This window comes from Amblyomma americanum, chromosome 6, assembly GCF_052857255.1.
Source record: "Amblyomma americanum isolate KBUSLIRL-KWMA chromosome 6, ASM5285725v1, whole genome shotgun sequence".
Lineage (NCBI taxonomy): Eukaryota > Metazoa > Arthropoda > Arachnida > Ixodida > Ixodidae > Amblyomma > Amblyomma americanum.
In genome coordinates, this window is record NC_135502.1 from 25,850,465 (window position 1) to 25,878,293 (window position 27,829).

Here is a 27,829-nt window from a genome sequence, read left to right on the forward strand (position 1 = left end):
TTTTTTATTTTGTTTGACTGTGTGATTTTAGGCTTTATGCAGGAAAGCAGGAGGTGAGGCTCTGCTGTTCGTTTTATTCGATCCTATTTAAACAACAAAACTTAAACTGCGCAAAGCTTCCAATCGTCGTCAAAAGTTCAAAAACACCACCGCGCCACCCACCCACGCTTCCGGCATGCTTTTGCATGCGCGCACGGGGCCGGAAGCGGCCGGACCACGCCCTTATTTGTGACGTGCGCGAAACATAGGCCGCATACAGCGCCCCCTACTGCCTGCTGAGAATTCATAATGCTCGCTCTGATGCGACGCTTGCAATGTTTTGCGAGGCGCGATGCGAAAGTATCTACGCTGGACACCGGATGTTGCTGGCGGATCCTGCCAAGCCAGCTACCTCTACCAAAGCGGAAACGATAACATGTTGATGTCGAGTTAGTTTACGTAAAAATCAAGATACAGTATGACGTCTGCAGAGCGGCAATGCGGTGTACCCTCCCGTGGGGGAGTTTCGAACACCCTGTTCTTTTTGCTACTTCTGCTTGGCTCCCGATTTTTTTATTTTTTCCAGAGTTTTCGCGATTCTCGTTCGCGGTTATGCTTGTATATTGGAAACTGCTTACCTGGTGAATGGGAGGCTTATCCTGTCTGCAGCTTGACAACGCCACCATCATAAATGAAAAGTTCATGCTGGGAAAAAAAGCCGCTGCTATTTTGCTTAGATATGTCGGTGTGGTGTAGAAATGAGGCTCCTATTCTTACGACGTAGGTATTCCTCAACGATCCTTCGCAGCACCTCTGTCACTGCAGCATTGGGCCACTCACGAGGTAGTGGGTTCGATTCCCTTTAACGGCGGTTCCATTTCTGTAGAAGTGAAACCGAACACTGCTCGTGTGTTGAGATTTCGGTGCACGCTGGATAACCCGGATGTGTAGGCCGACGACCGGTAGCATACAACTGCTGTAAAATCTGCTCCCTTTGGTCCTTTGTCCCATGCGCTTATCACAACAGGAATGAATTGCGATCTAGACCAAATTGCTTTTCTGCTTCAGTTCACTTCTTGAACTTTTACAGCCCCGGGTGTGCTTCATGAGTCCTGCCGAGCAACCAAGCTGTCTATAGGCGCAATTAATTACTATGTTTGCATGCAAGGTAAGGTTAACTTCTGGAAAGCGAGTGCTATCCCAGTCAAACTTTGCTTGTTTTGAACGATTCTTGTAGCCGTTTGCCCTAGCGCTTTCCGCCCCAGTACGAAGGGCACCGTAAAAAGAGCATCGTAAAAGAGTGAGCAACAGTCACAGAATTTGGCAATGAGACGTTTCGGACGTTGATACTCTGCTGAAAGGTTCGTTTTGAAGTCGATGCCTTGAAGATGTTATAACCTTGGCGCTGTTACTATGGCAAGGTCAAAAGGCCTGATATGCAATTTTCAGCATAAAGGACGTTAATAAACATAACACGTCATTTCCCACAAGTATTTAAATCAGTTGCGTCATAAAAATTTCTCGTCATTTATATCACTGCTAACCTAAAGCGGTCTCTTCATGCTGAGCACCTAATCAACATGGCTTATCGCATGTTATGATACTTATACATCGCAAATTCGTGATGACGTAAGAAGCTTTTTTAAGCGTTTGCTACATAAAACGTCAGTTCTTACAAATTGGAGTATGCGACACCAGTATGGAACATTACTCATTAGCAGAGGTGGGCAACCTCGTGAACTTTCGACCTCATGAGGTCGACCTCCACCTCAAAATGACCTCAACCTCACGTCGTGAGGTGAGGTTGAGGTCCGGTCGGCGACGGATCGAAAATCTATGAGAGGGGTCAGCAAATCAGACCTCAACCTCAAGCGTCAGTTTGAGGTTGAGTGAGGTCGTCATTCGGTGAGATCGAGATTTTGAGGTCGAGACTTTTTGCAGTTGCCACGTCTTACTCCGACGAGTGCCGCTTCCGAAGCTGAGTTGCAGGGCCGCGCCGCAATGTTCATGCAGTGATGACGCTTGGTGTTCGGTTTCCCCTCTATGGACAACCGGATGGCGCAGTTCCCTCTTAGCTTCCGGTGCTGCGCCGTAATGTCCGTTCAGTCCGAGTCTATAGGAAGCCGCACCCCTCTGGTCTTCCCGGAAGGAGTGTTACTGTCACAGCACGCCACTCTCCTTCCCCCTTGCCCCGCTGGCGTAGCACCAAGCTGCCTGCCGGTCGGCTCAAACTCCCGGGAGCGCTCAAAGCACGTAACTCATGTTGACCCGCGGTAGCTTAGTTTGATGCCGTAAACAAATAAGTTCAGTCCAACAAGCACGCAATAAATTCGTGTTCATGCTCGTTGTCGGCACTGACGTCGTGGCTCTTGCCTTGCAATCGAATAAAGGGGATCCTGCTATACATTACAAGCTGACTTAACAGAAACTGGAGTAGTCGACACAGGCGAGAGAATGTGATTCAGGTGGTTCCTAACAAGGACACCTGCTGATTTGATTTAAAAAAACACGAAGCCAGAGAAACCTGTAACACCTTCGAACCCTTTGATCGGTGACTTACCCTTTCGAATCTCACTCTAATTATGTATACTCCCATTCCATAATGCAAGCAGATGCAAATATAATTTCGCTTTTTTTATCCTTCCGAATAGCCTCTCTTTGGTCTTCTGTTCCTGCTCCTTCCCAGAAATTCGCTTATTATGCCGAAACACCACAACACGAGGCGAACGCACCAGCATAGCGCTGTTGCAGCGGCGAAAATATGCAAAACTATAATGAACGTATGATGATGTGGTAGCTGATTCCTTTTCCTTTTCTTTTTAATGAAGATGTGTGAACGGAACTGATTACATGCTTGCGCTGTGTTGCCGAGTCGCTGTTTCAAACCTTCTAATATGACGTTTAATGGGGCACACTGTGGTTCGCTTCTGTTTTTAGTGTGCCATTTTTGTTTGTATGTTTCTAATCATTCTCTTTTTTTTTCTTTCCTCGTATGGGATCAGTTAGGTTGGCAGGCTGCCTTGCAGACGACCAGGCACTACACGTTATCTTTCCTTTAACTATTTTGCAGAGACCCATCGTTCAGCTTAAACGGCTTCGCTGAGTACTCGCGCGGTGCTCGTGGGTAAAGAACTTCGAGGATGCTGGCGTACCATTATTAGTTCAGTTTTGAAGGAAAACAAATGATTGCCTTAAAGCAGCTTGTCTCAGACTGGTTGATGTGGTGGAAGGGGGGTGGAAGGGGGGTGGTTGGGCGCCTGGTATGACGAGAAATTACATCGTTGTTACGTGAGTAGGTGTGATGCCATATTACAGCGTCGTCAGGTGACTAGGTTTGATGGCACATTACATCGTCGTCACGTGACCTGGTATAGCATCACACTAGTATGATGTCATCACTAATATTACCAATTACTCTTAGCGGTACCCAATTATATTAATTAGCATTGGTTATTTATGTTACGTCATCATCTTTGTCGCTTGACTCGTCGGCTAGTGACGTCGCATGGCGCCGTTTCTTGCGAAAACCTTTTTGCGAATATGACCGGGAAAGTGAGCCATCTAATGCTTTCGCATTAATAAAAGAAGCCGGTCGCTTCTACATAGACATAAATACTACGTGCCTCTGTTGGTGTAGCACAGTCGTCCCAGCTTGTTAAGTGTTTTCGAAGGCAACATACAGAGGACGGAAAAGAGCGTTCTCGCTATGCCGGGTAGAGCTAGAAAATCGAATTATACTGATATGCGTCTGCATAACCGTCGCATTGGAAAACACATCGACGAGTATCGTGAATACCTCCCCTCTTCTCCCAGTTTCTGGTAGATGGTGCAGAAGGGCTGTGTTTGTCAATTGCCGGTTCGTGCGTGAATGAGCGAGAGGCTTCCAATAAGAAAAAATATACACGAAGCAGGTAGCGAAGTATTGACACATATAATGTACTCACCGACGTACTGGTGGTAACCGCGTATGGGACACCCCTGTCCGCCGGCCATATACTCTCTGAGGGTTCATCCCAGATTATAAGCTTCTCCTATTGCGTGCACATCAATAGTGTCTGTAGATACCTTATTAAATAATACCATCATCATTTTGGCTTTCATGCCCCTCAGGATTCTTAGAAATGTTTTAACTGAAAAACTACTTAATCGATTTTTGTTTTGTTTTTCGTTAGTTTTCTGAGGTCGAGCAGCCGACCTCAACCTCACAATTTGAGGTTGAGGTGAGGTTGAGTGAGGTCAGCAGTGGCCTCAGGAAAAGTGATGTGAGGGCGTCTATGGAGACCTCAACCTTAACTTATGAGGTTGAGGTTGAGTGAGGTTCGCAAATTCTTTTTGAGGTTGAGGTGAGGTCCAGATTATTGAGGTCAGGATACCCTGGGCACCTCTGCTCATTAGAACCTAATATTCCTCTCGAGATTGCGTAAAACAACAGTGCTCATTTTATTCTTCCTAACCACAGCCACATAACTACCATGGAATCAAATCTCTGCCTGTAATTGCTGCCATCGCATATAAAACTGTTTCAGATTGCCCTGAATCTCAAGTTGTGCAATCATCCCACACTATATGATTGCCTCATCCCTAAACCATTTTACATACGCCGTCGCATTCATCCCGCTCGACAAAGGCGGCATTCAGTTATGCAACACTATATACTTCTCCCAATCAGTTTTTAAACTAACCTAATCCAACTGGATCCACCTTCTAGCAGGAATTTTCGGCACTAGCAGTTATCGGCACTTCTGCGTGAAGCATAGCTATCGTTGATGATGTTTCGTTTGGTTTGGTGTCATGGAGATCAACATCCCAAAGCAACTCAGGCTATGACGGACGCCGTAGTGGAGGGCTCCAGATAATTTCAAGCATGTGAGGCTCTTTAAAGTGCTCTTCCAACTCAAGTTACTTGGGCCTCTAGCAGCACTTCGTCCCCATCGAAATGCGACCGCCGCAGCCGGGTTCCCGCCCGAGTCTTCCGGGTCAGCTGCCGAGAACCGTAACCACTGAACCACCGCGGCGCCTCCATTGATGATGTAATCGCTGATGTAAGCTGGTGTTATTATTTATAGAAGTATTACATTGTTTAATTCTCCTGTTGTCTTTTCCACTCCTCCTCTCTAATTATCTTCACCTCAAGGCTGTAACAAATTAATCATTGTCATCATCGGCATCATCATCATCATCCTGACTACGCCCACAGCACCGAAATAAATAATTAAATAAATAAATAAATAAAAATTCAATAGAAATTTTGAAACGCATTTCGCATATTTACGTGCTTCACAGTGTACTGTGAACGTTCGTCTTACCAGAAATCAATAGCTTTTTCTTTAAATTCCACACATGACTAAATCTAAATGCCACCTTAGGACGTAGTTGATGACAAGGCGAGTCGAATTTAGGGAGAATTAAATGCGGAAATCTTAACTTTAGATGCGATGGATGTATTGCAAGAAACAATTGCGATGATGAGAGCGCTCCGGATTCAAATATGGTTTGAATCAAAATATTTCCTTCTTCATATTCAAGAATCAGATTCCGCAAGGAACATTCAACAAAAATTTTGCTTGTAAGGCTTTTTCAGGTGCACATGATATGGATATGCTCTGACTATTCTTAGCGGCTTTCCAAAGTCCATTACAACACCACCATGCTAAGGATGTGCAAAAGCTTTCGAAAAGTATGCCTCATGTAGGTAACAAAGGTCGCACTCCAGATGTACTTCAGCACACAGGTTTACTCAGAGTTCTTCAATCCTACCAATTACGAAACTCTGAATCAAAATCTGGCCATGGCTAGTGGCCAGCTTTCAGAAAATGCCGGGTGGTGCCGCCGCCTTTGATCCCAGCGATCAGCTTTTATTGGTTCTTTCAAACGTTAATTTTGCCACTCTATTTGTTTCGGGCAACACACTGAGCAGTTTCTCTTAATGCCGCTGGTGGCGTGACATACTGTTTATTCTCCGTGATATCGCCCGATCAGAGCGTCAGTTTTTGACACATACGCATTAAGGAAAAGTTATCTTCAATGAGCTGCGGGATTGCAGCTAGGCTGTTCTTAGAAATTGATATCATATTGCCTGTGATTAAAAAATTAAATCCCTTTCGGCACGAGTGCAGCTGACAACGACTCCCTGATTCCATGCGACGCCTGAAGTGAACGCATCCGCCGCACTAACAGCGATTTTGTGTTTGTACCGAGCTTATAGCTTGTGTTTTCTTTACTTGTTTTCAGCTCCAAGTTTAATCCCGCGCGTGCGCGAATTGAAAGAGGTGCGTGAGCCGGAGGAAGAGGTAGTCGGGCGTGTAGTCGAAAGATCAGGAGCAAATACGAAACAAATGGGGAAGTTACGGCGCCGGGGCGAGAGGTTGGGCGACCCGGCGGCCGCGAGATAAGGGCGCCGGTTTTTGCCTCGGCACTTCGCTCCCTCCCTCGCCCTTCTTTCCAGAACCGGCATCTCCTTCCCCTCACTCCACTTGGGTTGTGCCGCGGAACGCGCCCAAAAGAACGACGCAGCAGCCACCGGCCGAGCTTTATTCATATGCATCAGATTTTTCCGGCCCCGAGTTCTCCAAGAGAGAGTGCACGAACTCCAGGCCTGCGCAACGCGGCGTTCACCTCGTGCTGCAGTTCTGCTCCGTACTGAATTTCTCAACAGCGGCGCAACGCTCGGTCTTCCCAGTTGCTCCCTCGGCGAGCACGAGGGGCAGCTCCTTGTTCTTGCGTTATGCAAAGCAGAAGCCGGTGCTTTCCCCATTTCTCTGGTAACCTCTTCCCCACCGCCCACACATATCCCAGCTTATTCCGTTTTCCCCTAAGTACATACCTACTTTCCCTGTCTTCCACGTCCTTCGGACATCGCTTCTATTTCCCAGTGATTCGAGCACTTGGGACGCTTGAGGTTTGAGTGGGCGATGCTAATCTCCGGCGCATTGGCCGTGCCGGTTCGGAAAACTAGAGAGGTGCGTTGAGGAAATGGCGAGCTTGCTTTAAGCGTGTCTGTTCGCGGCCGTGTGCCCGGAGGTCGGCTGCTGGATGAGATGTGAGATAAAATCAATGCAGAGAGGGCTTGAATTCGATAGCCAGGCCTTGGCGCTCTGTATAATGAAGGGGAGGAAGACTCCTAGAATACGGGATGGGTTCAGATTGCTCGCAGAATTCGGCGATGGCCCTCGTTAGAAGTAACAAGGCATCTGAACTGGAAAAATGGCTTCCTTACGAGCGACTTAAATTTCTGTGGACCGCGTAAGGAGGCTCATCTGTGAAGGTTAAGGAATGCGATAAAAAAAAAACTTCAAGTTTTTGGGGTAGTTTCCGTAGAAAGTGATTTGCCTTTTGATTGAATAACACAGTCACGCATGCTCTCGTTTTGATAACGAAGTGCCTGCGTCTTTTCTTTCTAGTATCTTCTCTATTCTGCTTTACTGTTAATACGTATGATAGCGAAAATAAACATCACTGAATTACTCCGTTATATAATATAAAATATATTAGAACATATAAAATATTCGAATGGCGGTAGTATTGACAAAGTCCTGCTCTTTAAAAAAAAAAACACCCTCGCCAGTTTCAACCTGCTGAACGAGGCTTATATGTTTACTTCTCTTATCAAACTGTCAGCGAATTACTCCTATGGTAGTTTGGTGAAGCTTAAAACTAAAATATTATATTTAATGACACTAATTCGGGTTATTTAGATCTGGAATAATATTTCAATTTTTCTGTTCACTTGCTGCGTGTAACAGAATTATAAGGTGCCGTTGAGCGCTTTTCTAGGTGGTATTTACTTACATCATAGTGATGTTTCTTGCAAAGGGTCTTGCAGTGTCCCGCAATGTTTCCTGCAATTTTCTTGTTAATTCAGAGCTTTACCCCTTCTTCGAGGTGTCTCAAAGCTCATCACTTGGTTTACTGCTCACACAAAAGCGCTACTGCACTCAGAAACTCAAAAAGACTACAGAAGTTTTTTTTATATATATAAACGATATTTATTGCTTCATGACATAAATGGGTGAAGGTGTGATTAAGGATACAGTAATGATTAAAGACATGGAAAGAGGTTAGCTGATTTTATGAAGTCCAGTAGTGAGTGATGGTATGGTTCCTGAATCTAGCCAATATATGTAGCAGGGTTGCTGGGTGAAAGACCCGCTACCTTATAATATAATATAATTGGTTTTTAGGAAAGGAAATGGCGCAGTATTTGTCTCATATATCGTTGGACTAATAATAATAATAATTAGTTTTTGGAGGAAGGGAAATAGCGCAGTATCTGTCTCATATATCGTTGGACTCCTGAACCGCGCCTTAAGAGAAGGGATAAAGGAGGGAGTGAAAGAAGAAAGGAAGAAGAGGTGCCGTAGTGGAGGGCTCCGAAATAATTTCGACCACCTGGGGATCTTTAACGCGCACTGACATCGGACAGTACACGGGCGCCTTAGCGCGTTTCCTCCATAAAAACGCAGCCGCCGCGGTCGGGTTCGAACGCGGGAACTCCGGATCAGTAGTCGAGCGCCCTAACCACTGAGCCACCGCGGCGGGTCCCCCTTCAGGCACCTTCAGGTACCGGATCCTGGTTGGCTTGAGAGCTGGGCAGTCCCACAGTAAGTGGTGAATGTCGGCTTCAATGTCCCCGTGTTTACATATCGGAGACCCTGGCCGAGGAAAGAAATCTCGATACTGAGGCCACTTCCGAAGTTGATTTTACTTTCTTGTGCGCTGTCATAACAGTGACCTTGCGGAACTGTTAAACCATAATCAGGTCGTCCACAGCCAAAGCACATGCATAATTCATTACTGTAAAGGCGATCGTAATAATTTCTTGAAGAAACACCCACCACCTCTCCTTATTCTTTCTATGGTTTATGGTTTATAGGGGTTTAACGTCCCAAACCGACTAAGGCTATGAAAGACGCCGTAGTGAAAAGGCTGTGAAAATTTCGACCACCTGCGGTTCTTTAACGTGCACTGACATCGCACAGTACATGGGCCTCTAGAATTTCACCTCCGTCGAAATTCGACCTCCGTAGCCGGGATCGAACCCGCGTCTTTCGGGCCAGCAGCCGAGCGCCATAACCACTCATCCTCCGCGGCTGCTGAGTCTTTCTATGCTCAATATTTCAATACTTTCACAACTTTTAAAACCGTGCCTTTTCGCCGGTAATGCCGTTAGTAATGACTGAAGCATCTGAAATTGCATGAAAATTTGTGACAAATTTTAAGACTTCTCATGTTGGTTAATGGCTTATAAGAACAGTTATAACAGTGCTGCCGAGCTTTGGCAAGAGTTATGCAAGGCGGGAAACCTGGGACCTTTCTATAAAAAAAGAAAACTACGAAGGACACTTAGGACTACGTACGTGCTTTGAATGCGAAAGGATCCTCTCGCCGAGAGCTTTGTTGCGAGGTTCATTAAAAATTCCTTCCTTTCTAATGACACACCTACTCATTAGCATAAGGTCGTGAGGTTCACCTTTATTAGCGACGAACCAACGCGGATCTGTGGCCTATGGGTTGCGTGTTTGCTTCGCACTATGAATGTCCTTCCTTAAACTCCCCGCACCTTCGGAAGAAATTATATTTTTGATTGCTCCAGAGGTCCCTGTTTTATGGCCTACTGTGACGCCATGCGAAGCCATGTGACGTCACTGGGGGGTTTTCGGACCACTGCTGCTTGTCAGCGCCGCCGGGTTTCCTTGCCGATGTGCCATGCAATGCTTTGACATTAGTATCGCCGCGATGGCGATTCCTTTACCCCTACCCTCTTTGTTGTATGGCAAATAAAAGTTTGTTCCTCCTCCTACCCGGTCCTGTATACTCTTTCACGGAAGTTGATTGCTTAAAAAAGAGAAGAGAAGGACAACGACCACTGTATGGTGTTGGAGAAGAGTTAGAAGGATCCGTAAGTATTGCCTCAATTGATCGCAATGTCTTTGCAACAAGTTGGAAAGCAGCGGCTGGCATGAAGTGTGTGTTTGAAGCACCGTTTACGTCATGTATTCTAGTTTATACTTTCATTGCTGGTCTGTGTGTTTATAAAAAAATTAAGGAGATAACCTTCCAGACACTCATGGTTAGTTGGAATTTTCACTAATCGCTCCTGGCCTTACTTTCGCAGTTTCGTGCGGCCTTTTAGTTGAGCGTAGCTTTGATCCCTGCTAGCCTAAACGCGGTCAACTATGTCGTTAACCACGTTTTTGTTTTAAAATACGTGATTATGCTCTCCGCAGGAGCAGGTGCGGCTGCCTTCGGTCCGTTTAAGGACTGGACGTCACTACAGTAGCGTCATGCACCTGTGCGAGTACAGAGTGGTACTTTCTTCTTCATAGAACGAATAGACTAAATTTAAATTGCGCTTGTCGGCGTTTCCTCAGCTTAGACGGTTGTTCAGCCGAACTTATCGAATTAAATTTTTGTCCGACATCTCGGTGTTCAGAATATAAGCACGCCTCCCCGTGGCGACCGGATGTCAGCTGTTATCTCACAGCAGGGCACCCCTAGCGAGTTCAACTATGATATTCTCAGTTTGTGCTTGAGCTTTCCTAATAGTACTGACTGTGTGTCTGTAGTATGTGCGTGTGTATACTCATGCGTTTGGAATGAAAGAAAGCGTGCTTATCGCAGTGCAGTTGTCTAGCATTAATGCTGACGCCTGAGCGACTGGCCAGAGAAAAGGAGACGTCCAAATGCCAATTTTCTATAGCTTCTGCATCCCTGAAGATGCGTGTGAGAGATGCGACTAAGCCATGTATTGTCTATAGGATGCAGTCAATTCAACCCACGTATAGACTGACATCGTGTTTACATACGCAGGGGGTGTTTACATACGTGATCGCCGCAGGTGGCTGGCGCTATCGTCTGCGCCGTCGTCTGCTGAACTGCGCAGTTCGTTTATCATGCCGTTTGTGGACTGTCTTCCATGTAGATATCTCTAGGCAGCATAGACTGAATGGCAGTATTTGTGAACGAATGAAGTGCACGCGGCGGCATGCCGGACCACACAAGGAGCTTGTGCGATTCGGAGAACTGACGAATTTACCGAGTGCATGTCCGTCATCACAAAACACATTTGTCGTTACGTTTTAGAAAATCAGCTTTAAAACGGAATTGCAGTTTTTTATGCTCTTCTTAAAAGTACTCGCCAGTAGTTAACGAACGGTCGCCTTCATAGTTACTCTGAAATGAGAAAATTAAAAGTTTTGTTCGCATCTGTTTCCATGGGCAACACCCCCTACCGTACCCAAAACCGTGGCTAAATCTGGCGCGAAGATATTTTGCTGCTTTAAAATGCATTTGCTTTGAAATCACGTTCTATAATTGAATATTCTGTTCTGGAATGTACTCGAATTTTGTTAAGGAATGAACGACGTCATATGGACGCAATAAAATCAGAAAGCTACTTTGAGAGTTTACATGCGTTCTTATGAGCTGTATACTCACAGCTGTCACACTAAACGGGCGACAGCAGCGCCATCACATCTTGTTTACGTCACAGATTGCTCTTGGTGTATACGACTTAGTTTGCGGACTCGCAATGCAAAAAAAAATTTCTTGACGGGAGCAGCAGCAGTGAGGTAACTGTCTGATCACGCTGCTTAATTTTTCTGTGCCTCAAATACCACAGGAACAAAGGGGGCAGCAACTGCGCATTAAAGAAAGAAGCAGCTGTTTATATTGGAGCCGCAACGGCGGCCTAGCATCCGCCTCGCATGCGGGCAGTGATGGGTTTGATCCCCTGTGCCGCCGGGTACCCACCATTCATACAATGGGTACAAGCTTCCCCTGGCCTGGTGCTCGACTTAATCAGGGTGAAATGATTGAGAAATTGGCCTTTGACCCAACCTTGAGCCAACGAAAATACCTTGTGCCATGGCGGTCTTTGGCCGCAGATGCCCTTGCGCCATTAAAATTCACCATCATCATCATCAGCTGTTTATAATGGTCCGCACTCCCGTGTATGGTCAGCGCTACACATGCGCCTACTCGTTGCCTCACAGAACCTAATGGGTGGAGACTGCAAGATGGGCCAAGATAAAAACGCTGAATTTGCGTAATATATCTCTAATTGACCTGTTTTCTATAGCGGTGCGAATTCTCTACGTCACGAGCGTGCCCTTTGTGCACATAAACTGCATTCTCTACTGTACTGGTTGCGCCAGAAAATTGTTTCTTTTTTTGGTATTCGACCAAAAATTCTCGTAATGAGCGATAGTCTTTCTTCGTTGGCGGGGTAATTGCACTGCTGCCATAGTCCCGATATGTATAGACTTTTGAAGAACGAGGTATTTCTGACACCATGAAAAAAGTTAGATGCAGAGAACGGACAAGGCGGGCTGGGAACATGAGCGCTGCTTCCTTTTTCACCCAATCATAGCCGTCTAATTAATTACACTACCATATAGAGCGCCACCTTCATATTTTAAAGAGCTGTCAGCATGTCGTAGCAGGAACAAATAAACATGAACGCGACCAGAGCGGGACGACGACGCCCACTCAGGCCCACTTGGAGATTTGATAGAAAGAATTAATTACCACCCACCCCCTCGTCTCCACTCTATTTTGCATCGCGTTAGTTTGATCAGAGCGTGCTCTCCACCTGCCTGACTCGAGGGACTTCACGAGAGACATAAAACGCTTCGGAGGGCTCCGAGCACCTGTGCACTTCTCTAGAGGGCATGTTGGCTAAACACCAGAGACGCGCTCTCTCTCTTTCTCTCTTTCTGCCCTCCTCTTCGTGTTTGCTCACCGCTTCATCTACCTTCTCTCCGGTTCTTAGCCTTCGCGAGCGGTGCTTTAAGTTCTTCGTTGCTTTTCCTTCGGGGATATGGTCGTCGCGTGCTGTGCGCCTGCTTCGTCGAACCGTCCCAAACGCAGCGAGACCGGAAAGGCGAGCGAAGCCCTGTCGGTGTGCGCAAGGCGAGAGTTGGTGCCAAGAGGTCGAGAAGAGTGCCGCGGTGTGTACGCTTGCGGAACAAAAATCAATGAAGCGTGCGCAAGGCGTGTTTCTTTTTTTACCTTTTAACTAATTTTCGTCTTTTATTTTCATTCCGCGACTCTTCCACCCTATAGTCGGGGCTCTCACCTCCTGTTTCCGGAGTGTCTCCCTCGCGCTTCCCGCTGCTTCATCGGATAAAGTCGCTGATGCGCCCCGCTGCTGCATCACCGATTGCGCAGACCCCCTACACTCTACTTTCTTCATCTCCTATTCCTCCCCCCCCCCTTTCCCGTACCCACCACGCCCACCCAAACTACCTCCCCTGCTGCACCCCACCGACCATCCCATCCTCTCTCCCCGCAGCGCGACAACTTACACATGCGGCGGGCCGCAATTCGCGGCCTTGCGCGCCCATAAATCCCAGCCTTGGCGAGCGGATGGGGCGGTGTACTCGACTTTGTGTTTTGCGGCTCCCGGTGCCGTGGTTGCCTAATTCCGCACGCCACGTGAGAGCGCCGCCTTCGCCGGTTGACGCGCGTTGCTCGCGCGTTCTGTCGTCGAGTCCGCCGCTTCGGCCGGAGACTTTGACATCCGTTCGGGCCGGGCTTTCTAAATCACATTACGTATGCCAACTGTCAACCTGCGCCGGCGGCTCTCCTCCTCCGTTCTCCTCTGTCTCTCCCTCGCTGCTCTTTCCCGCTCTTCTTCTAGCGGCTCTACGAGTTTTCATGCTGCCGCTTCGCCGTAGAGGTACTGCGCAAACACACGCGGGCGCACCTTCTGCTCCCCTCAGCCGTTTTCTCTCTTCGCGTACCTGCTTCTCAGCGAGGGAAACTCCCCGCCAGTCGAGATATCGCAACGACCTGACAACTACCCGGCCTCTGGCCTAAGACCTGGATGCTGACGCGCACTGGACGTACTTCGGAACTGGCGTCTCTAGTGCCTGCCGGGCTGGGCTTTCGGATTTTCTCGCGGGAAACATGGACAGGCAGTGAGGAGTAGCCGTCGCTTCGTTGATGGTTGTTCTGTGCTGCTGCCCTGGAGATAAGCTGCAGCCCTCCGGTACCTCCTTTGTCTGCTTGCGCGAAAAGTTTGACTCCTGTGACGTAGGCGCGATCGACATCAATTTTTTTTGGTGATCCCGCACCAGATCGCGTCGGTCGCGATCGCTACCACAGAGCTCTCGGAGCACACAGGGACGTTACTCTGGAACACCTAAGTGCCTTGGCAGAAGCGAGGTTGGACAACGTACCCCATGACATGACGTTAAATTTTCCCGGTAAGCAGAAGACTTTTTGCTTCAATTTTCGCAGACGTTTTTCGAAGTTGCTATAAGACTTCGTATGCAATTTATTAAGGTTTGCTAAAGGACTTTCGGTGTATACAATTAATTGGACGAATATAGTAAAGGTGCCTTCGCATAATGTGTGTCATAACTGAATTGTCAAGCTCTTTTTCGTATAAATGTATTTTGTTTCAAAATTTTAACCAACACTCCACGCTCTCAGCCTAGTGCAAGAGGACAGACTGTGCTCTCACATGATTATAGCTAGGTAAACTGAGGAAACTGAGTTTTCTGTCGCATTGATCAGGTAGCACAGCTGACGTGCGCCGTGGGCACCTAATCTGTAGCTGCGTTTCTTTTTGAAGAAAGTCGTTAACCCGGTGGCGTTTTTTTCTCGAAGCTCGGGGCGTTAATTCAAGGCTGAGGAAAGAATTTCTTCCATGTCCCATGGCTGCGTACGGTCATTAGGCATGGAAGACTCATTCATTTCTTACACTCAAGCCAACACCGTTTATTTGTGGAAGTACGTATATTTACTTTCAAGGATCATTGGTTCCACTGGGCCAGACAACCGCCTCGCGGAAGGCAAGCGCAGCACTTCCAACACACATCTATTTTTTAAATCAGTATTATTTTGTGAATTATAATGGTGCACTTTTGCATCAGTTCGAGGAATAATTAGGATATAGCCAGGGAGTTAAATGTGGGCACGACAAAGCCTCGCGTGAGGCGGCCAACCTACCGAACATACAAAAGGTGATCTAGGCGTTCGGAGCTGGTCTTCGTTTTTTGTGTCGGGCTTTGGCTTTGGAGAAATGCGGGCAGTGCCTCACGAGGTAGAAATTGTCGGTGGAGACACCGGTATTGCAGGTGGAACTTTTATTTCTTGGTGCGCCACAGGTGCTATGGTATCGTTATCTTTAAGATGTGACCAGTTAGGATAGTGAAAGCATAACCACGAGCAAGTTGAACAAAACGGCAGACGCTATCCACAAGAACACCAACAGGCAAGGTCGAGAAGAGTTGCGCTATTCTAGACACACGCTGCAGTATCGTGTTTCCTCGCACCATACATTTTTTAGTTTATTCTTTGTTTCAATTTAATAATAATAATAGTAATTATAATACCTTATTGGCACCTCATACATGACGCGTGAGTCCAGCAGTAAAAGCTGTCACCAGCGACAGCTTGTCAAACCCATAAGCCCCTTTAGATGCTCGACAGCTTCACAGATGCAAAGGAATGATGTATCTTTTTATTTACGGAAAACAAAAAGAAACATGAATCCATCAGTTTTTTTTTACAATACAATTACTATGAAAATGTACACAATTGTGTTGAAATGAAGCTAGGAACAGTCATAAAAGCAGTTTAGCTTACACGCAAGGATAAAAAGACATAGAAGTGCTTTGATAATGAGTCAGAAAAAAGTAAGAAATAAATGAAGCAAATTTGTTGCTTGAAAGAAATTACGGATCAAAACTGAACACGTACAAGTGAGACGATCACGATAAGAAACGCACAGAGAAAACAGAAATGTTCAGAGTCACAATAACAATCATGAGCTGCAGACTACGAACGTAGATATTGGCTCCCTTTATTGCGCTTCCTCGCTGAGAACGACAGAGTGCGATACAGATTTCTACAGCTATATTTTTTCTCTATAAGAGACGCGTCAGTACCCGTTGGCAGTTTCAAATCTTTCCGTTCGCTCCGGCGCCCAACCCCAGCATTCTCATTCTAACTGTCTCTCTACTGCAGAGCTCACAACGACGTCGCGTTAGCGCCATTTAGGGTGAAATGTTGTCCGGCGTCAAGACATTTGCCGCCATTTGAGGCGTTCTTAGAGAGCTTCGCTCTCCTCTAACATTTCTGCCTCTTTTATCTGCTGCTCATTTTCTCTCGCACGTTGTGTCTTAGAAGCCACGATCAAGAGTCCACGTCACGTTTCAGAGCCGTTAGTTCCTCCTACGAGTCGGCAATGACGGCCCCGGGCCTCCGGAAGCCCACCGCTTAGTCTGATTTACCGCCTTCCGGAAAAGCAGAGGCGCCGAGGCCTGTGTCTCCAAGCCTGCCGCGGCGCTGCGGGAAGTCGACGAACAGCGCCGCTGGCGCGCCAAGAAGCAAAGCGGCCGGTAGAGCAGCAGCGCAAACACAAGTCGCTGCCTGCACCAGCGCCCCTGCTGTCGCCTGCCGTCTCCTGATATATACTGCAGCCGTAAACGGCGCCGTGAATCCTTGCTGCTTCACGTACACGCTTGGTTACTCAGGAGCGAGTAACGTAAGGCCTCCTGCTTGGCTTTCTCACTAGCCACAGCCAGTGAGCAGAGTACTCGTCCTGAGCGGTCGTCGAAATCATTGTCCTCGCCGTGTCACGCGCGGATTTAAGCACCTTGGCGTGACACCTGGCCTTTGTGATTGTGAGGTGACGTTTTGGAACGCACGCGAGAGCTGTCCTTCTAGAAGCTTCTTTGGGGACACGTTTCTCATCAAGATAAGCATCTGTGACCGGGTTAGAGAGATTCCACTGCGGCGCCTGCACCTTAGTGTCCTTGTACCGTTAAGCGCCTGGTGCACGTTTTCACTACTGCACAATCGTTACTCCAATCGTTGCCCTTTTCCCCAGTTTTCATTGGTATCTCTTTTTAGTGGTGTTTTTGTGCGCGCTATTCGAAGAGAAGCCCCGAAACTACGAAAGCCAACAGAAAAACAGTCAAAAAGTAGTATTCGCTGACGTCACAAGGGACTCCATTTTGGTGCCTCTGGAGCAAGGCGAAAGGCTGCGGGCGTGTCTAATGGGATTATCGCCTTCTGCGCTGGCCTGCGCTGCTGAAGCTACGCGCTTGACAACAAAATGGCGCCCGCGATGTACATACCTTCTTTACGTTGGTCATATAACGAAGACAAAATCAACATCAATTAAACACGAACCGGTACAGCGATTAAAGAGTTTACTTCGCTCTTCAGCTGGCCCTTGTACAGCAGATAGGTCGGGCATCCCACCTGGGCCTCTCTAGTGGCGGAGAGCAACTTGGTGTTGACACTAGAACACCGCCAGACGTGAACAGCCTGTGTGTGTACACTTTTCGTAGTGAAACCTTGCGGGACGAGAACGCTAGGACAATTACGCGGGCGTAGCTGTGTGCGCGTATACTTGTGTGCATGTTTGTGTTCAGGAATACGTGCGTGCTTTCGTACTCTTAATTAATAAGCTGCATAGCGTACTTCTACATTCCTTTTCTCTCTTCGAACATATGCCCTATTTCCAGCTTGTTGCTCCCTGGTGCTTGTCCCACTGTTCCGTTCTTTTTCATTTTCGCAGCAGGTGCTTACCAGCATGCATCAGTTTAATTGGGTTGGTACCCCTTTTTTGTTTTTGTTTCTTCAATAAACCACTACCACCACTAAAACTATAACTGCACAAACCGCCGTTTTTAATGTTGTTTTGCTAGGTCTCGTTCAGTTCGGCCAGCGCTCATCTTGTAATTACGAAGAAAGAGAAAGTAAGAGATCAGAACTTCACTCTGGCAAAGCGCCTCTGCGGAAACTCCTCTTCCTCACTCTCGTTCTCAGGCGTGCCCCGCGCAGTGTAAACACGCGGCGCTGGAGGGACGATGGATGCATTCCACCGCCTTATGTTTCTCGCTTTAGTGAACAACAAAGTGCGCGGCCGAAAGCCCACGTGCCTTCTCGTCAGCGGAAATTGGTCTCGATGCACGCAAAGAGCATCGTAATCCGAAGCAAACCTAGGGGAAAAAGAGCCGGATAAAAACGAGGCTCGAAAGAAATGCAGTCGCCAGAGCAATAGGGGGCGTACACAGCTCCAGTCCTTGTCGCGTTCTAGACAGGCGCACCGGCAAGGACTCTCGCGGGACTCATCCGAGGCGCCCCTAATTAACTTGTGATTGGAAACGGGGCCCAAAGAGAGAGATGAGGCGCTGACGTTGGATCGTGGAAGAGAGGCGGCGGAAGGATGGCCTGCCTTGTACGAGCAAGGTCGGGCATTTCATACGGGCTTTCCCAGAAGTAGTGAGATTAGGGTATGGGATTTGTACGGCTGAGCGCTTTCGTTGCGTTACACCTTAATCACAGGCTCGCGTGCGTGGTTCGAAAATAGGAACAAGATTGCAGGGGAAGTAGCATCCGTTGTGTTTTTCGGCCGTCTTCGTGGTGAGCTCGGAGGCACCGTTAGAGTTTATCCCGCTAATCAAAACAATTTGGGAATACTCTCATATCACCGCATGATATCATACAGGTTAACTTTCAGCATGCACAAGAACAGATAATTTGTATTAAGAGGGGGCGCAGTAATTTGCTGCTGTTTTCTTGTTTTGATTGGCGGGGGGGATAGGAAACACTGGAGAGCGCATGTGCAAAAGAATACTGCCAGGATGCGCTAATTTCCTTTCCCCAGATACAATTTTATGACGCTTAACTGCTAACTAGACGGACTACTGCATTCACACTCTGTGCTATGGTTGTGCTACGAGACTGGTCTCCGGGAGGGAGCCAGTCCTGCTGTTATTTGCACGCCCTGCGTGGTTCGCCGAAACGCTTCGAAACACGCGCTGTATTCGTGAGAAGAATATTTCGTCGAAGTTATGCAAAACACAGCATTATTATTGCTGGTAAAAGCAGTGGGTGCTATTTTTTCTACGTTTGTAACCGAGGTCACGTTTGTAACTTAACTAATAACTCATCTTTACCTGCGAGAGAATAAATTTTTTTTCCAGGAGGGAACCTTTGAGACCGACCCCTTGTCAGTCATGAGATCTACGTGGGCTTACTGCATGTGTATCTTGTGTGTCTCATTTCACCCGATATCGGAATGGGAGCACTTGTGGGGAGGGGAGGAGGGGAGATTAGGGATTGCAGGCAGGTTGTGGAACTATAGTTATCACTTCATCATCCCTAAGGATGAGTAAAGTTCCCTAGAATTTTTCCTCATAAAACGCCGTTTTCACGCTATCAAGCCAGCGTTCATCACCATAAGCGCTCGTATTAGAAACCTTACTGAAAATATATGTAACGCCAGAGCAATAACACGTGCACGTATAATTGTTTTGGAACTGTATCTAGCTAGTTATAACCAAAAATGTTTACTCCGAATAAAAGTTACGCATAATCATGTGCTATTGGCCACAACTGTTTACGCGATGTGGTTTTGCCAGAAACTTTTTATCTTGGCACAGCCACGCATGCCCGTCGCAAGTAATGTCCAAAGGTTTGTTGGAAAGTGCATGCTTCAAGATCTGGTGGCCTTACCAGGCGACATTACCAGGCGGCTGTGTCGCGAGGCAGTGCAGCAATGGTATTTTTTGCTTTTCTGACAACACGCGTCGACCAAACTTTTGGGGGCGACAGTACACCATACATCCCAGCCCGGCGCACACCTTCCTTTTCTTGCTGCGAAACCCATATCAGTGTCACAATGTGAAAACGCCGGCATCTGTCTGTAGCCTCGGACAGTGCAGTCTCCACCTTGCAGAAGCAGCAGCCACCTCCCCGCCACACTCTCCTACCTACGGCCTGCCCACCCACTCACGGCCTCCCTAGATTCACTTCCCCCTCTCTCGTCCAACTTCACTCTCCAGAGGCAATCTACCACCGTCTTATTCACTCACTCTGCCCTCCAGAAGAGGCGCCCATCACCATGCAACCTACCCCCCCCCCCCCCCCCCCCCTACGCCACGCAAAGCATCTCCCCACCAGACGCCCACGCTGCAGTAGAACAGAACAGCGACAGCGAAATCGAATTCTAAAACGCAGCGCAAAAGCAAGCAGCACTCTAGAAGCACCACCCAGCAGCCATTTCCCTTCACACAATACCTGGGCACTGCACACAAATATCAACACCAATTGAATTTTACATCGTTTACTTCGACCTTTAACTCCATTTGCGAAAATATACTGATATCCTATGTGTGTAATATCAGTATGGAGTGAAAATGAGCTAATTCGTTAGTTTGATACCTTCACCGATTAAAAGAGCATGAGGGACAATCCTCCTCTTTTAACTGCCATTTTAAAATTGAGGATATTGATCTTAACATTCCCTGGTCCGGAAGTAAAAAAAACATCATTTTGCGACATCCGCACGACCCTCTACCGCCTCGTCTGCTCCTGGTCAGTGAAGTTACTGCAGCGGTGAGTGACATCTTCGTAGCAATCTTCACTAGCCTTTCGCTCGCTTCTGCTGCTTCACGGGCGACAGCTGCGATACAGAGGTCGGATTGTCATCATTTTACCCTGAATAAGATACTACGAATAGCTCCTCTGAAGCTTCCAGTGCGCTCCTACGGTGCCTTGTCATTTTGAACGCGGCGAAACCCCACTAGAACGCAAGCATATGCTTAGTTCTAACAGCCTATTTTGGTGCGGTTCACGCGTGGTGCGTTGCAGACGACTGGAATGTAGCGTATCGGCTTGGAACTGCGTTAGAAGAGAGTGTCAACGATAAGGTCTTGATAATACTGATGAGGCTGCACTGTTCCTCAGTCATACTAAAAACCCAGCTTCGAGGATATGAAGTTGAAACCAAACACTGCCATGCAAGGTTACCTCTGGCACTGCAAGTCCTCACGTTCAAGTTATATAGCACTGCTTTTTACGCAACTATGGCGTGGTGCATGACCAAGAAAACTTCTGCGAAACCCCGTTTCAACTCTGAACTTTCCAATAAGTTTTCAATGTCACACTGCTTCAAGCACGATGGTAACCAACCAAACTAGCTAGCAAAGCACAAGCAGATGACTCCTGCCACTTACGCCCACCCTTTCTCCGGGCTTTCAGACGGAATAAGAACCCTTGGAGTAGGTTTCATGAAATCTGCGCAGTCGTCCAATTTGGTTCACCGCTGGCTGCCCGTGCAGCTTTCTCTTTGTTACCACCCAATGAAAATGAGCGTAGAATGAGTATGCATAAACGTAGCGCTATGTTTGCGTGTCATGTCAACATAGAGAAGGCATTCTGCTTCCTTGTACTCCTAATTGTCTCCCTTGAAGAGGAGAATAATTAAGATACCCCGTATGGATTAAGTAAGTAAAAACACTTTATAGGCGCGCGTTAGAGGACTAGCCATTCACTCCCATTTCGGCGTATTTTTGCTAACATTGTCGGTATGGGCCTGCCTTCCCCCTCACCACCAGCATCTTCCACTCTCCAGAAAAAGTTTGCAGCCTGTATGAGGCCTCGGATTAAAGATAAAGCATTCTTTAAAGTAAAGCTACCAAAGAAGCCATCGAGGGTAAGTCTAACTGCTTTCGCGGAACTGTCACTTGAGCTGACCGTTCGTTCCACATTTTTTTTTGCCTTTGATTCGAGAGTACTAGACGTTTAAAATGTTCGTTATGCTACAGGCATTGATGTGCCCGTGGCGCGAACGACACAGCCGCCACTAACGGCTTAAGATACTGCTTAAAATGTACAGCTCTGTTGTGCGAATAATTCAATGTATATTTACGCTTCCTTAATTTATCTGTCTTCTTTGTATAACCAGGAAGCTGCTGAGATAATTGGCTTAACTTCGTCAGGGGGTTTCTATTCCGATTTAATTACGCTGTTTAATTTTCTCAGTCTTTGCCGCTCCACTTAAGAATCAAATGCGCACAATTTCAGGCGGTAATAAATTTGTTATATTACGCGTTCTTTTCGCATACTTTTCAAACATTTGTTCCTAGTTTATGAACCACATTTAAAAGTTCGAATTATTGTACCATGGCACCTGTACGGTAAACGCTAGCGGGGTGTACCTCTCATTCCTTTACTAAGAAACAGCGAACTAAGTTAAAAAGGAAAACTTATGCGGCTTACCGAATGCCGCCCGGGGACGACGTACAAAAGCGATTGCTAGATCGATAGCGCGCGCTCAGATTGGTTTTTCCGTCTATCAATCAAACGAGCATGAACGATAGGGGGGGGGGGGGGTGATAGCGTGAGGGTGGGTGGCTCATAACTCTCCATTTCACGAACCTTCGTGGACGCTCGGTTGTTATCTTGTGTTTTTATCGTCTGCCCTTCCTGTACGAGGCTGAATATTGCCATCTGCAGCAGCATCGAAGGCGCTTCCTGGAACGCTTTTATTCCTATTCACATTTCCGCGATCTGTATACTGTATTCTTCATATTCATATACGCCTCACAATAGGTGCACCGCTTATATTTGGGAGCGCACTTAGGGATTTCAAAAGAAAGATTGTTTCTTTCGCCACGCGGCCGGCTTTCCGCTACGCAAAGAGCACGTTTACTATGCAGACCGTAGACGTGGAGAAAAACTTTTTAAAACTTTTTCCGTGTTCCTAAAAGCCAGTTCTGGAACTTTAATCGTAGCAGTCAGTCATCACAATTCTTGTGTTTATTTTCCTCAAGGGTTCATGTGTCCCCTTAATAAACGAAAGGAGGGGCGTGAGGGTAGAGGTCAGGTCTTGGGTTAAGCACTCAAGTAGGATGGAAAGTTGCTCAATGGGGGGAGGTGGTTACGATTGACGAGCGCTGAACACATTTCAGAACTGAGAATGTTCAGCATAAAATGTAGCATCAGCCGTGCCCCGTGAATAATGCTACCTGATGGAAGAAAAAGCAGCTGATGATTCGGCATGCAGACATTCAATAAATTTCGAGTGATTTGCTCATTTAGGTAATGGATTGATTTTCAAACATTGTTTGATTAAATTACTTGACGTCTTCGGGATGAGAATAGTATAACACAGAATCTGAATTGCAGAAACTATGTTGCATAGAACATTTCATGTCATTTTATTTTATGTATTTTACTTGTACTTTCATGCGAAACGATGACAGTAGGCTCATGCAAAAAGTGAAATCAATCGGTACTTGAGCCATCATGACCACTCCTAAAGAATAATCGATGTAAGAACTCCTCACTCTGGTTGTATCTCATTTGTGGTTGGACAGTGATAACCTCAGGTCATCAGTTGCTGCCTTGGGTGGGTCCTGCCACGGCAGTCATCTAGAGCTAGTGCAAGGATCGACAACATGCGTTGAACACAGAAGGCGCGGTGAAACATATACTACTTACTTCGTTTTATATTTCCGGTTGAAGAACAACCACGGTTAGTGTATGAGTCACTCGACTGACATTGTTGCTGCATCCAGGTAACTACAGCATCGGTGGGACCACTGAAATCTCAGCGACCTTTTACGTTTTTGTTATCTGCTAACGCTCTTTGACAAAAGAATTATTCTGTAGTACCTCACTCGATTTCGTGATCGCTAACTTTCGCGAGAACTTCGAAGATCAATCAAACGGTATTGATTTTCAGCACGCAAACTACAATAACTTCTCTTTTATTCTGGGCACTCGTTGGGATAGAAATGTGCACAAAAATAAGAAACACTGAAATTGCCTCCATAAAAACGCAACCGACCGCGGCGGCTGAGTTTTTATGGAGGCAAAACGCTAAGGCGCCCGTGTGCTTTGCGATGTCAGTGCACGTTAAAGATCCCCAGGTGGTCTAAATTATTCCGGAGTCCTCCACTACAGCACCTCTTTCTTTCTTTCTTTCTTTCTTTCTTTCTTTCTTTCTTTCTTTCTTTCTTTCTTTCTTTCTTTCTTTCTTTCTTTCTTTCTTTCTTTCTTTCTTTCTTCCTTTCTTTCTTTCTTTCTTTCTTTCTTCCTTTCTTTCTTTCCTTCTTTCTTTCTTTCTTTCTTCCTTTCTTCTTTCACTGCCTCCTTTATCCCTTCCCTTACGGCGCGGTTCAGGTGTCCAACGATATATGAGACAGATACTGCGCCATTTCCTTTCCCCAAAAACCAATTATTATTATTATTATTATTATTATTATTATTATTATTATTATTATTATTATTATTATTATTATTATTATTATTATTATTATTATTATTATTATTATTATTATTATTATTATTATTATTAAATTCATTGGCGTGGTTTGAATGCAAAATATCTTATCTATTCCAAGTCAGTTTCTTCACTCGCGGCGTCTAGCGCGAATATGATCTCTATATCCCCATGATCACCCAGTGCTTGGGTGATCAATGTCTTCTTCACACCAGTGGAATGCTCTGGTCTGTGATGGACACCGTAGAGGAACGCCGCGGTCCTTTACCGGCCACTGATATTAACTTACACTGGCTTTTTCGCATTTCCTTCCCACCTAAATGTAGCCACTGCGGTCGGGATTGAAACGAGGGACATGTGTTCACCAGCCAAACGCCACAACCACTCGGCAACTGCGACGGTTCATCAGCCATTTACGCTCGGCGGACAGTAAAATTTGAAGCCTTATTAGCTCCCACCACGCTTCTGAGGGATCTATCGGCTCCAGTATTTACTAGCTAATCAAAGCGAACCAAGATTTATTAGCGACTAGCAAATTATATATTAAAATAGTGCGAAACAAATAACGGGCGGGAAGAAGCCTCAGTCCGCCCGCCAACGCTTTGACATGATGAGTAGTACTATTATCGCAACGTTGGCTAGCGGATTGGGTGTTTCTTCCCATTTTCTATGTGGACTGCGAAGCAAAAATCTCCAGTGACCATTAAAGTGTACCTCCTCCTCATCCCGTCGGTTGTTAATTTTGGGCTGTCATGAACACCAATCTCCATGCCCTTTTTTTACTTAGACCTTAAGACAGCGACAAGATCTGACTTGAGAAAACAACAGCGTTGCTCCGCGTGCTCCCCTCTATGACTGCAAACGCTATCAGGGCGACCCGGATCACGTAATCAAGAGCAGCACTTTGCCTAGAGCGCCTAATCACCAGCCCACACGTTTCTTGTGCCTCAACCTGATGGGAAGTACGGCAGAATTTTCCAAGCGTGCAGAGAAATATTCATCTTTATGAAGCAGCCTCGGAATGCATCAGTATTTAAATAAATACTCAATAAAACAAGCTCTAAGAGTTTTAAGTTAGGTCGAGATAAGTTAACATGCATACGTCGAAAGTGTCAAGTTTGGAGGCACTGAAAACGCTCACCAGCACAGAAAAGACCTCCCTTATAGGCAACCGATTGAAAGTTGTAAAGAAGAAAATGTTGAATTTCGAAATTTTTTCAGAATTCATTGTTAACTTTCCCTGATTCCCCTATCTTTATCTATGAACCGCTTGAGTGAAGTCTGGGTGAATTTTTCTTCTGCTTGGGTCTGTACCAAACTCTGGCCAATCCCCTACCGTGGGTATGTGCCATTCCTTCAGGGACAATAGCAGCAACAATAACGGCTGGAACCGTGCGATAATTATATAGAACTACCATACAAGCCATTGTTTTCAGATTCCACACTGTTTTCCAAGCGTTACGTTGTTTGCCGGAACGGATGAAATCTGCCACTGCGTTATATTTTCTTATTACTGCTTTTTGACACCAGTTACAATTCTCTTTTGAAAAGTATGTGTATGTTGTCGTCTGGAGCTGCACATACTGCAAGCACAAGATAAACAAGTAGTTTGTCGTGCTATTATTACTACAATCGCTCCAATTAGAGCATTCCAAACAGATCACTTACTGAATACTAAGCTGTATTAGCCCTACATTCTGTAACAATAATAAGACTGAACTTTCAGACTGATGACGAAAAGAATATAGTCGCCAACCTGCTTTCACGTCTCCTAATTATCTCATTTTATTTCTACCTGATTTTCTCGAAGTTGTTCCACAACATCGCCAAATGTATCCGATTTTCTCTGTTCTTGATCAGTAAACTTAATTAGAGCAAGTATATCATTCAACAACTAAGGTTCAGTAAACACCGAAATAACGTTCTCGAAAAATTTCCTCGCAGTATGAGATCTTTGGACAGTGTCGAAGCTGCTTAAATAAAAAAAACTAAACATGGCTGCTCGACGACAACTCAAGCTCACTGTTATTATTCTTTGGCAAAAATTTTTACGCGACAGCGTGTACAGCTTGTTGGGTTGTAAAGCCGTCGGCGTAGTAGTCCGCACCGCGAGTTGGAAATAATCGAGAGCTGGGAAAAAACAAATGTAGCCTGGTGATTTGGGGTTCTAGTGATCGATGATTTATTAGTATGTGATAGGTGATTATGAGCTAATGAAATCTGTGTAATTTATTGAATAATTAATTAAAAAAGATAAAATGAAGAAATCGGAAAAAGGAGAGTTCAAAGTGTCAAAAGACACAAAATGAAAAAGCCAATGCTTGATTATGGTAATTCAAAAAATTTAGACTGTGTAAATTATCAATAAAAAATTTTAATGAAATGAAAAATCAGAAATGCGTTCAAACGTATTTCCAACGGGGCAAGGCGTCGCGCCCAACGGGTGATGGCGTTTTGTGGACTCTCTGGCTGCGCTGCAACACGCTGTCGCGTTCCACTCTTAATTAAGAAGGTTAAGCGCCCTTCAATTTCTTTTTCCTGATATATTCTAAATAATGTTCCCAACAAAACGCGATCTCGATTTAGCTCTATCCCGCGTATCTAAATGCAGTGTGGTCATCCATCGGTCATTTACTCAGCACCCAAAAACCACCCTCTCAATGTCTTTGGGAAAATAGTCGGCGAGAGGCACCTATTCTTCCTTTCTTCTTTCACTCCCTCCTTTATCCCTTCCCTTACGGCGCGGTTCAGGTGTCCAAAGATATATGAGACAGATACTGCGCCATTTCCTTTCCCCAAAAACCAATTAAAGAGGCAGGATCGGCACTTCAATTTGTATTCACTGAGTGCCGGGTAATCCTCGTTTCAGTCATCGACTTTCTTTTAGGGACAAAAAAAAAAAGTGCTGAACAAATTTCTGGTCATATTCATCTGGGATGCTCTCGGCACAATTAAGTGTACGATGGAGGAGAAAGACGAAATGATATCTGCAGCCCGCTATATACCCAAGAGCGTGGCCCCTGGCGATAGGTGGAACGCAAATGCATGAAAGCATGGCGCTAAAGAGCCTAATGAGGTCAGCCCATGCCGTCTGGCACTCATGCCATGTGACTCGTTGCGAAAGGTAGGAGAAAGACGCAACACCTTCTTGCGAAACAGCACTTCGCGTTTTCTCCGTCCAGACATCGCGAGTCGGGCCAAAGAATGCGTTCAGATGATGCTTCTTCAGAGGTGTCGTCTACGTTACGCCCCAGATATTTTACCGGCTCTCAGCGGCCCAAAAAGTCGCGTTGTGCTGGACTGGCGTCGCCTTGCCGTGATTTTCGGTAAGCGGGCTTCGCTCTTTTTCTGGAAAGAGGAAAGCATATAGTAAAATCAGACGCCGAAAATACAGCACACAAGGACACACTTAACAAGAGCAGATGGTTAGGGTTCTCGACTACTGATCCGGAGTATCCGGGTTTGAACCCGACTGCGGCGGTAGCGTTTGGATGGAGGCGAAACGCAAAGGCGCCCGTGTGCTGTGCGATGTCAGTGCACGTTAAAGATCCCAGGTGGTCGAAATTATACCGGAAAACCTCCACTAGGGCACCTCTTTCTTCCTTTCTTCTTTTACTACCTCCTTTATTCCTTCACTTTCGGCGCGGTTCAGTTGTCCGCCAGGATGGGAGTCAGATACTGCACCATTTTCCTTCCCCAAAAACCTATTTAAAAAATTTAAAGAGCAGATGATGAGCGTCTAATTGCCCTGAAATAAGTAGAATACAAAATTCTACGTAACACGAAAAGGCAGTCATGTTCAATATTTTCGGA

The 27,829-nt window shown here is 46.2% G+C and overlaps 1 protein-coding gene across 5 annotated transcripts in view; it reads left to right on the forward strand.

The window, feature by feature from the left end:
* The window catches only part of LOC144136459 (thrombospondin type-1 domain-containing protein 7A-like), a 493,908-nt gene that overhangs the window by 238,819 nt on the left and 227,260 nt on the right, over nucleotides 1-27,829 (forward strand). Inside the window, exon 1 of one of the 5 annotated variants that reach the window (XM_077668800.1) lies at nucleotides 13,754-14,189. The exons of the other annotated variants lie outside the window; for them this stretch is intronic. Within the exon in view, the coding sequence (XP_077524926.1) occupies nucleotides 14,171-14,189 (19 nt within the window). The 5' untranslated portion in view covers nucleotides 13,754-14,170. Of the gene's footprint in view, nucleotides 1-13,753; nucleotides 14,190-27,829 lie in introns of those variants that run through there. 5 annotated transcript variants of the gene reach the window in all.